The sequence below is a fragment of the Musca vetustissima genome, unplaced genomic scaffold (genome assembly GCF_032173495.1).
Source record: "Musca vetustissima isolate MV318-11 ecotype Yass unplaced genomic scaffold, APGP_CSIRO_Mvet_v1 utg161325, whole genome shotgun sequence".
Taxonomy (NCBI): domain Eukaryota; kingdom Metazoa; phylum Arthropoda; class Insecta; order Diptera; family Muscidae; genus Musca; species Musca vetustissima.
The window spans coordinates 5,203-17,265 of NW_026885713.1; the positions used below are offsets into that span (position 1 = coordinate 5,203).

General features: G+C 34.2%; 1 protein-coding gene across 1 annotated transcript; it reads right to left on the minus strand.

Annotated features, from left to right (window-relative positions):
• Window positions 1-7,227: 7,227 nt before the first annotated feature.
• LOC133332975 (uncharacterized) lies at window positions 7,228-7,933 on the minus strand. The gene is made up of 3 exons (XM_061541333.1): window positions 7,853-7,933; window positions 7,519-7,785; window positions 7,228-7,456 (listed from the first exon to the last, which is right to left on the minus strand). Exons 1-3 carry the CDS (start codon window positions 7,916-7,918, stop codon window positions 7,232-7,234), a joined length of 558 nt encoding a protein of 185 aa, XP_061397317.1. The 5' UTR covers window positions 7,919-7,933; the 3' UTR covers window positions 7,228-7,231.
• Between the last annotated feature and the right edge of the window lie 4,130 nt (window positions 7,934-12,063).

Here is a 12,063-nt window from a genome sequence, read left to right on the forward strand (position 1 = left end):
TGCAGCCACATTAACAACAAATCTAAAAGGGTAAGCATTTGGAAATAGTTTTTTTGGGTTGTTTTTTTCCTTTTCAAATATTTTTCTTCATGTTTGCTTTCCGCAAGATAACTGCACTCGAAAGGTTAAAGGTTGATAACCATTCAGGATAAGGGTTGATTTTGCTGTAGCATTTCCGGATAACGGCATCTTATGATTTGTTTTGGTCGATATGGACGTAGTTTTTTTTTGCGGTAGATAGAAGTGAAAGATAAGAATGCGTTACTGCCGAAGGCAAACGCGTGTTGACTTCTATTTAGAAAAAAATCTGCATTTGGTTTAATCCCAAAAGTATGCAGTGAAAATTATTAGCTTATTATTCAAATGCGATTGCTGGACCATTAAGTGGATTGGGAAATAATGAGCTTAACATGATTGAGTAACAAAGGGAAATAATAATATTTTCACAGGAAAAAAATTAAGAAATTCTAATTTATTTATAGTGGGAAAAAATATATATTTTTTTGAAATTCTTTGACAAATCCATGCCACATATAGGCCTTGGTTCTTCAGAAAATATTTTTTTTATAATCTTAAGTGGCGCCCAACTAGGGGTCCTTCAGAGACTATTTTTTAATAAATGTTCCGTGGCGCCCAACATGGGGTCTTTCAGAAAATATTTTTTAATAACTCTTAAGTGGCGCCCAACAATATTTCATTCAGAAAATACTTTTTTAATTACTCTTAAGTGGCGCCCAATTTTGGGTCATTCAGAAAGTACTTTTTTAATAAATAGTAAGTGGCGCCCAACTTTGGGTCATTCACAAAATATGTTTTTAATAAATCGTAAAAGGCGCCTAATTTGGCGTCCTACCAAAAATATTTTTAATAAAACTTAAGTGGCGCCCAATTTGGCGTCATTCCAAAAATATTTTTAATACAACTTAAGTGGCGCCCAACTAGGGGTCCTTCAGAAACTATTGGCGCCCATCTTGGTGTCATTCAGAATTTTTTTAATGAATCTTAAGTGGCGCCCAACTAGGGGCCCTTCACAAAATATTTTTAAAGAATCTTAAGTGGCGCCCAACTAGGGGCCCTTCACAAAATATTTTGAATGAATCTTAAGTGGCGCCCAACTAGGGGCCCTTCACAAAATATTTTTGATGAATCTTAAGTGACGCCCAACTAGGGCCCCTTCACAAAATATATTTTTAATAAATCCACGCCTTCTTTCAGGCCCTTCAGAAAATTTTTTAATAAATCCTCGACTCCTTTCAGGCCCTTCAGATTTTTTTTTAATAAATCCAGTCCTCCTTTCAGGCCCTTCAGATTTTTTTTTAATAAATCCAGTCCTCCTTTCAGGCCCTTCAGAAATTTTTTTAATAAATCCTCGACTCCTTTCAGGCCTCTCAGATTTTTTTTTAATAAATCCAGTCCTCCTTTCAGGCCCTTCAGAATTTTCTTTTATAAATCCACGCCTCCTTTCAGGCCTTTCAGGCCTTTCAGAAAATGTTCTTTAAAACTCCACGCCTCCTTTCAGGCTCTTCAGAAAATGTTCTTTAAAAATCCACGCCTCCTTTCAGGCTCTTCAGAAAATGTTCTTTAAAACTCCACGCCTCCTTTCAGGCTCTTCAGAAAATGTTCTTTAAAACTCCACGCCTCCTTTCAGGCTCTTCAGAAAATGTTCTTTAAAAATCCACGCCTCCTTTCAGGCTCTTCAGAAAATGTTCTTTAAAACTCCACGCCTCCTTTCAGGCTCTTCAGAAAATGTTCTTTAAAAATCCACGCCTCCTTTCAGGCTCTTCAGAAAATGTTCTTTAAAACTCCACGCCTCATTTCAGGCTCTTCAGAAAATGTTCTTTAAAAATCCACGCCTCCTTTCAGGCTCTTCAGAAAATGTTCTTTAAAACTCCACGTCTCATTTCAGGCTCTTCAGAAAATGTTCTTTAAAACTCCACGTCTCATTTCAGGCTCTTCAGAAAATGTTCTTTAAAAATCCACGCCTCCTTTCAGGCTCTTCAGAAAATGTTCTTTAAAAATCCACGCCTCCTTTCAGGCTCTTCAGAAAATGTTCTTTAAAAATCCACGCCTCCTTTCAGGCTCTTCAGAAAATGTTCTTTAAAAATCCACGTCTCATTTCAGGCTCTTCAGAAAAATGTTCTTTAAAAATCCACGCCTCCTTTCAGGCCCTTCAGAAAAATGTTCTTTAAAAATCCACGCCTCCTTAAAGGCCCTTCAGAAAATGTTCTTTAAAAATCCACGCCTCCTTAAAGGCCCTTCAGAAAATGTTGTTTAAAAATCCACGCCTCCTTAAAGGCCCTTCAGAAAATGTTCTTTAAAAATCCACGCCTCCTTTCAGGCCCTTCAGAAAATGTTCTTTAAAAATCCACGCCTCCTTTCAGGCCCTTCAGAAAATGTTCTTTAAAAATCCACGCCTCCTTTCAGGCCTTTCAGAAAATGTTCTTTAAAAATCCACGCCTCCTTTCAGGCCCTTCAGAAAATGTTCTTTAAAAATCCACGCCTCCTTAAAGGCCCTTCAGAAAATGTTCTTTAAAAATCCACGCCTCCTTTCAGGCCCTTCAGAAAATGTTCTTTAAAAATCCACGCCTCCTTTCAGGCCCTTCAGAAAATGTTCTTTAAAAATCCACGCCTCCTTTCAGGCCTTTCAGAAAATGTTCTTTAAAAATCCACGCCTCCTTTCAGGCCCTTCAGAAAATGTTCTTTAAAAATCCACGCCTCCTTTCATGCCCTTCAGAAAATGTTCTTTAAAAATCCACGCCTTCTTTCAGGCCCTTCAGAAAAATGTTCTTTAAAAATCCACGCCTCCTTTCAGGCCCTTCAAAAAAAAGTTCTTTAAAAATCCACGCCTCCTTTCAGGCCCTCATACAGGCCTCTACAAAAATATTTTTAAAAATTCCACGCCCTTGGGAAAATATTTTTTTTTAATTCCAAACCCCATATAGAGGCGTGAATTTATTAAAGAATATTTTTCAAGGGCCAACTGAGGCGTGGATTTATTAAAGAATATTTTTCAAGGGCCAACTGAGGCGTGGATTTTTTAAAGAATATTTTTCAAGGGCCACCTGAGGCGTGGATTTATTAAAGAATATTTTTCAAGGGCCAACTGAGGCGTGGATTTATTAAAGAATATTTTTCAAGGGCCAACTGAGGCGTGGATTTATTAAAGAATATTTTTCAAGGGCCAACTGAGGCGTGGATTTATTAAAGAATATTTTTCAAGGGCCAACTGAGGCGTGGATTTATTAAAGAATATTTTTCAAGGGCCAACTGAGGCGTGGATTTATTAAAGAATATTTTTCAAGGGCCAACTGAGGCGTGGATTTATTAAAGAATATTTTTCAAGGGCCAACTGAGGCGTGGATTTATTAAAGAATATTTTTCAAGGGCCAACTGAGGCGTGGATTTATTAAAGAATATTTTTCAAGGGCCAACTGAGGCGTGGATTTATTAAAGAATATTTTTCAAGGGCCAACTGAGGCGTGGATTTATTAAAGAATATTTTTCAAGGGCCAACTGAGGCGTGGATTTATTAAAGAATATTTTTCAAGGGCCAACTGAGGCGTGGATTTATTAAAGAATATTTTTCAAGGGCCAACTGAGGCGTGGATTTATTAAAGAATATTTTTCAAGGGCCAACTGAGGCGTGGATTTATTAAAGAATATTTTTCAAGGGCCAACTGAGGCGTGGATTTATTAAAGAATATTTTTCAAGGGCCAACTGAGGCGTGGATTTATTAAAGAATATTTTTCAAGGGCCAACTGAGGCGTGGATTTATTAAAGAATATTTTTCAAGGGCCAACTGAGGCGTGGATTTATTAAAGAATATTTTTCAAGGGCCAACTGAGGCGTGGATTTATTAAAGAATATTTTTCAAGGGCCAACTGAGGCGTGGATTTATTAAAGAATATTTTTCAAGGGCCAACTGAGGCGTGGATTTATTAAAGAATATTTTTCAAGGGCCAACTGAGGCGTGGATTTATTAAAGAATATTTTTCAAGGGCCAACTGAGGCGTGGATTTATTAAAGAATATTTTTCAAGGGCCAACTGAGGCGTGGATTTATTAAAGAATATTTTTCAAGGGCCAACTGAGGCGTGGATTTATTAAAGAATATTTTTCAAGGGCCAACTGAGGCGTGGATTTATTAAAGAATATTTTTCAAGGGTGAGGCGTGGATTTATTAAAGAATATTTTTCAAGGGCCAACTGAGGCGTGGATTTATTAAAGAATATTTTTCAAGGGCCAACTGAGGCGTGGATTTATTAAAGAATATTTTTCAAGGGCCAACTGAGGCGTGGATTTATTAAAGAATATTTTTCAAGGGCCAACTGAGGCGTGAATTTATTAAAGAATCCCATTGCTAATGGATTTAGTCATTTCTACTCCAAACAAAAACCACCAAAAAACTTGCACATAAATTTATGCACATTTTATAGCCTTTTTATCAAATTTTCAATGTACACCATAAATATATATACAACAACAACAACAAACATATATAACTTGGGGTAAAATACAAAATATAAAAACTATACAAACATATTTTATGGTTTTGCAGTCAATGACAGCAGAAAATGGAATCTACAACCCTCCTGGCGGCGGCGGCAGCAACCAAAGGTGTTGGAGTTTAGGTGAAGGTAAAAATGAAAAAAAATCTATACTCCGATGATAGTTTGGCACACAAGGATGAATAAATAGAGATCTGACTAACGGATGGTAGGTTGGTTGGTTGGCCATGAAGGGAAGTGGAGCTAGGATCGGAAAGAAAGCTAAAATTTTCAAAAGGACCTCAACCGAAAGCAACACAAACTAACCACAAACTGATGGTCGGACCGTGTTCTTTACAACTTTTATGTTTTCATTCATTCAATTCATTGAAATATGTTTTTGAAATATTAACACAAATGCAAATGTATGTGTGTGCGTGTGAGTGAATAAACACTAACACATATGCACACAGAAATTACCCTATGAAAGCAATCAATGTAATTGAAACTGAATACAGAGGTGGTTTATGGAGAGAGACAGGGGGGTTAGAAAATAAAAAAGAAAATACTTTAAATAGAGAAGGGATTTTATTTTTTTACATAAATTGAATTATTGGTAAACATGAATGGAAACTCCGACCGACAGTCATAATAGAGGTTATGCAAAAAATATACAAAACTAATTTGAATTAATTTAGTGGAAAATTGAATTGGTTCGTTAATGATTTATCAAAAGGCGATTTGAGGAAGACAAGGCTATGCTTTGATTTGTGGCAGCCTTAAATAATGCAATATTTTTCAATCTAAAAAAAAAAATAATTAAATAAAAAAATCCTCGCCTCATATAGGCTCCTAGGGAAGAATATTCATATAGGCTTCTAGGGAAGAATATTCATATAGGCCTCTAGGATAGAATATTCATATAGGCCTCTAGAAAAGAATATTCATATAGGCCTCTAGAAAAATATTCTTTAATAAATCCACGCCTCATATAGGCCTCTAGGGAAGAATATTCATATAGGCCTCTAGAAAAATATTCTTTAATAAATCCACGCCTCAGTTGGCCCTTGAAAAATATTCTTTAATAAATCCACGCCTCAGTTGGCCCTTGAAAAATATCCTTTAATAAATCCACGCCTCATATAGGCCCCGAAAAAATATTCTTTAATAAATCCACGCCTCATATAGGCCCCGAAAAAATATTCTTTAATAAATCCACGCCTCATATAGGCCCCGAAAAAATATTCTTTAATAAATCCACGCCTCATATAGGCCTCTAGAAAAGAATATTCATATAGGCCTCTAGAAAAATATCCTTTAATAAATCCACGCCTCATATAGGCCTCTAGGGAAGAATATTCATATAGGCCTCTAGGAAAGAATATTCATATGAGCCCTCTAGAAAAATATTCTTTAATAAATCCACGCCTCACTCATATGGGCCTCTAGAAAAATATTCTTTAATAAATCCACGCCTCACTCATATGGGCCTCTAGAAAAATATTCTTTAATAAATCCACGCCTCACTCATATGGGCCTCTAGAAAAATATTCTTTAATAAATCCACGCCTCACTCATATGGGCCTCTAGAAAAATATTCTTTAATAAATCCACGCCTCACTCATATGGGCCTCTAGAAAAATATTCTTTAATAAATCCACGCCTCACTCATATGGGCCTCTAGAAAAATATTCTTTAATAAATCCACGCCTCACTCATATGGGCCTCTAGAAAAATATTCTTTAATAAATCCACGCCTCACTCATATGGGCCTCTAGAAAAATATTCTTTAATAAATCCACGCCTCACTCATATGGGCCTCTAGAAAAATATTCTTTAATAAATCCACGCCTCACTCATATGGGCCTCTAGAAAAATATTCTTTAATAAATCCACGCCTCACTCATATGGGCCTCTAGAAAAATATTCTTTAATAAATCCACGCCTCACTCATATGGGCCTCTAGAAAAATATTCTTTAATAAATCCACGCCTCACTCATATGGGCCTCTAGAAAAATATTCTTTAATAAATCCACGCCTCACTCATATGGGCCTCTAGAAAAATATTCTTTAATAAATCCACGCCTCACTCATATGGGCCTCTAGAAAAATATTCTTTAATAAATCCACGCCTCACTCATATGGGCCTCTAGAAAAATATTCTTTAATAAATCCACGCCTCACTCATATGGGCCTCTAGAAAAATATTCTTTAATAAATCCACGCCTCACTCATATGGGCCTCTAGAAAAATATTCTTTAATAAATCCACGCCTCACTCATATGGGCCTCTAGAAAAATATTCTTTAATAAATCCACGCCTCACTCATATGGGCCTCTAGAAAAATATTCTTTAATAAATCCACGCCTCATTAGGCCTTTGAAAAAAATCTTTAATAAATCCACGCCTCACTCATATGGGCCTCTAGAAAAATATTCTTTAATAAATCCACGCCTCATTAGGCCTTTAAAAAAAATCTTTAATAAATCCACGCCTCATATAGGCCTTTGAAAAAAATCTTTAATAAATCCACGCCTCACTCATATGGGCCTCTAGAAAAATATTCTTTAATAAATCCACGCCTCATATGAGGGGTCTTGACGAATATTTTTAAAAATTAATTATTACATTTAAATATTTTTTTTTATTAATTTCTAAAATTCAGTTTCTTTTTGTACTTAAGACTTATAAAAAAATGTAATACCACAAAATTGCTCCTTAGTTATAGTTATGATTTTTTTTTCTAAAATAAAGATTTGGAACTTTGCATTTGTTCCAAATACTCATCGACGGTGGTTTCTACCACCTTACCACTGGCTTTGGCCATTTTCCAAAAATACACAGCAACATCGGCAAAGAAATTCTTTAGAAGTTCTTTAAAACCATTATCGGTGAGGGCCTTTTGATAGGCCTCATCGGTCATACCGGTTTCAGCTGGGTCATTCAATAGCAGGGGAGATTTGTTGAACTGCAATACGAACAGGAAAATTATTTATTTTTTCCCCCGTGACCAAAATTATCGGTCCTCACCTGTTGAAACGTCTCCCAATACATGACATCCTTCTTTTCCAATTCCTTTTCCTCCTTGGCCAATTCTAGCCTTTGCACAAAGACCTCTATATCCTTGTAACGTTTTGTCTCGGGTGTCAGCGACTTCTTCATTTTATTGAAGAAGTCAATTTGGGCTGTGAAAATGGCATTCAGAAATTCCTCAGTTTCGAGGCGGGCTTCACGTTCAAAATCCTCTTTGACACCTTCACTGATTACCGGGGATTTTACCACACCACTTTGGGCCAACTGGAGTTAGAAACAAATTTAAGTTTTTTTTACTTATTTTTTCACTTCAAAAATTCCTCCCACTCACTTGTATTAGACAAAATGTCAGGAAGACACAGCTAATTGTCAAACTATTTAATTTAATTTTGAACATATTTTGTGTATAGATTTTAGATTTTCACTTTTATTATCAGCGATTTTATTTCCTCCTAGTCCGAACTATTAGAGCTCTAAGCTTCTACTAATCACTTTCATTTCTAGCTGGGCAATTATGGCTGGAATTAAAAGCTGAGCTTCTCTAGTAGGCTATACCTATACATATAGAATTTATTATCATTTGAATATTCCCATTCATTCATCTTGGATGAGATATTTTTATGACAAAAGAATTTGAAATGAGATAAGGAGGTCTACTGGGTTGGACATCACTTTTGCTACACAATGAAAAATATTGAGAAAAATATTTTTAAAAAATCCACGCCTTCCTATAGGCCTCTAGAAAAATATTTTTAAAAAATCCACGTCTTCCCATAGGCCTCTAGAAAAATATTTTTAAAAAATCCACGCCGTCCTATAGACCTCTAGAAAAATATTTTTAAAAAATCCACGCCTTCCTATTGGCCTCTAGAAAAATATTTTTAAAAAATCCACGCCTTCCTATAGGCCTCTAGAAAAATATTTTTAAAAAATCCACGTCTTCCCATAGGCCTCTAGAAAAATATTTTTAAAAAATCCACGCCGTCCTATAGACCTCTAGAAAAATATTTTTAAAAAATCCACGCCTTCCTATAGACCTCTAGAAAAATATTTTTAAAAAATCCACGCCTTCCTTAAAAATATTTTTCTAGAGGCCTTCAAAAAAAGGCGTGGATTTTTAAAAAATATTTTTCTAGAGATCTATAGGAAGGCGTGGATTTTTTTTTAATATTTTTCTAGAGGCCTATAGGAAGGCGTGGATTTTTTTTTAATATTTTTCTAGAGGCCTATAGGAAGGCGTGGATTTTTGAAAAATATTTTTCTAGAGGCCTTCAAAAAAAGGCGTGGATTTTTTAAAAATATTTTTCTACAGGTCTATAGAAAGGCGTGGATTTTTTAAAAATATTTTTCTAGAGGTCTATAGGAAGGCGTGGATTTTTTAAAAATATTTTTCTAGAGGCCAATAGGAAGGCGTGGATTTTTTAAAAATATTTTTCTAGAGGTCTATAGGAAGGCGTGGATTTTTTAAAAATATTTTTCTAGAGGTCTATAGGACGGCGTGGATTTTTTAAAAATATTTTTCTAGAGGCCTATGGGAAGACGTGGATTTTTTAAAAATATTTTTCTAGAGGCCTATAGGAAGGCGTGGATTTTTTAAAAATATTTTTCTAGAGGCCAATAGGAAGGCGTGGATTTTTTAAAAATATTTTTCTCGAGGTCTATAGGAAGGCGTGGATTTTTTAAAAATATTTTTCTAGAGGTCTATAGGACGGCGTGGATTTTTTAAAAATATTTTTCTAGAGGCCTATGGGAAGACGTGGATTTTTTAAAAATATTTTTCTAGAGGCCTATAGGAAGGCGTGGATTTTTTAAAAATATTTTTCTAGAGGCCAATAGGCCTTCCTATAGGCCTATAGAAAAATATTTTTAAAAAATGCACGCCTTTTTGAAAGCCTATAGAAAAATATTTTTAAAAAATGCACGCCTTTTTGAAAGCCTATAGAAAAATATTTTTAAAAAATCCACGCCTTCCTATAGGTCTCTAGAAAAATATTTCTAATTTTTAAGATTTATTTTTAGACGTGGATTTATTAAAACATATTTTTAGGGCTCCATACCAGACGTGGATTTATTTAAACACATTTTTAGGGCTCCATACCAGACGTGGATTTATTAAAACATATTTTTAAGGTCTATTATTAGGCGTGGATTTATTAAAACATATTTTTGAGGACCAACACAAGGCGTGGATTTATTAAAACATATTTTTGAGGACCAACACAAGGCGTGGATTTATTAAAACCAATTTTTGGCGACCAACACAAGGCGTGGATTTATTAAAACTTATTTTTAAGGTCTATTATTAGGCGTGGATTTATTAAAACATATTTTTAAGGCGTATTATTAGGCGTGGATTTATTAAAACATATTTTAAGGCCTATTATTAGGCGTGGATTTATTAAAACATATTTTAAGGCCTATTATTAGCCGTGGATTTATTAAAGAATGTTTTCTCAAGATTTCTATATGATCTCCTGTAGTGGAATTCCACTTCGTTAGAGTCCGCGTATTCTCTTATTTCTGGTTCTTTTATTTTCTCCCATCCATTACATCTATCTTTAGCCCGCAATCATTGAGTTGTGTATGGGTGGCAGTGCTGGTGGTGGCGTCTGCCTAGGCCGATCGGCCGGGCATACGTTATCAGTGGAAGGTCAATTCTATTACTTGCATTAATGTGAACAATAACAACAACATCAGCAAATAGAAATTATATAAACAGTTTTTTTTTTCGAAATGAAATGAAAAGTGGGCATATTTGTTTTGTGTTGATAATTTTGCGAATTCCACTGCCGATGGTGCCATAAACAGTTTTTATTTTGGGCAAAACAAACCATTTTTGAACTTTTAACCTCAAAAATCAAAAAAATTGTCTGGAATATTTTTTTCGTCGTCGTTGTTATTTTTACGTTGTATTTTGAGTATTTTTTAATTATTTCCGAATTAGAAAGTGTCTGATGAAATTACATACAATTAGCAAACGGGAAATAATTAGAAGGGGGAGTGAGTGATTTTCGCACACGGTTAGTCATTGGTTTAGGTTTGAGTTTTTTTTTTACAGAAATTAATAGGTTTGTTTCGGATTTGGCGAAATTATATGGTTCGGAAAATAATAACAAATACTTGGCTATAAATATATATTTTTTAATATTAAGTAATAATTCTATTATTAAATAATTGCTTCTATATTTTAAAAATATAAATTCCGCACATACCTAATGATGGTAGATAAGAATTTTCTATACAATTTTTTTAACAATAATTACTTAATAGTAAAATAAAATGTTTTCAATTACAGCAATGCTGGTACAATCCCACCGCCACACGATTAGTTAATGTGTACCTTCACGTGTTGATTTTTTGTTAGCGGTATATCAGCACGCGTGTCCCTTGTTAACAAAAATACTACCAACTCCGCCTCAAACTAGTTCTAATAATTGATAACCTCTCACCTGTGATTGTCGTGGGCTTACCATGACACTGAGTTGCAAAAATAAATATATTTTATTTTTATAAATTTAAAATAAATAATAATATGCGATACAGAAAATTGCATCATAAAATTTATTATATAAAATAATTTACGTCACTCGAAGGACCAAACAATATTTTATTTATAAATCTACGCCACTCTAAGGACCAAAAAATATTTTATTTATCAGTCTACGTCACTCAAAGGACAAACAAATATTTTATGTATCAATCTACGTCACTCGAAGGACCAAAAAATATTTTATTTATCAATCTACGGCACTCGAAGGGACAAGAAATATTGGATTTATAATTCTACGTCTATCGAATGGCCAAAAAATATTGTATTTATATTTCTACGTCTATCGAATGGCCAAAAAATATTTTATGTACAAATCTACGCCTGTCGAAGGACCAAAAATTATTTTATTTATAAATTTAGGCTAGTCGAAGGACCAAAAATTATTTTATTTAAAATTTAAGCTAGTCGAAGGACCATAAAATATTTTATTTACAAATCTACGCCTGTCGAAAGACCAAGAAATATTTTATTTATAAATTTAGGTTGGTCGAAGGATCATAAAATATTTTATTTACAAATCTACGCCTGTCGAAGGACCAAAAAATATTTTCTTTACAAACCTACGGCTGTCGAACGACCAAAAACTATTTTATTTACAAACCTACGGCTGTCGAAGGACCATAACATATTTTATTTACAAACTTGCGCCTGTCGAAGGACCAAAAAATATTTATTTACAAATCTACACCTGTCGAAGGTCCAAAAAATATTTTATTTATAAATCTACGCCTCTCGAAGGACCAAAAAATATTTTTTTATAAATCTACGCCTGTCGAAGGACCAAAAAATATGTTATTTATAAATATACGCCTGTCGAAGGACCAAATAATGGTATATTTATAAAACTACGCCTGTCGAAGGACCAAATAATGGTTTATTTTTAAATCTACGCCAATCGAGTGTCCAAAAAGATTTTGAATTCGCTATATAACTTATTTTATTTAGCGCCATCTATGTGTCATCATATGAGTTTGTTATTATATGTAGTTTCT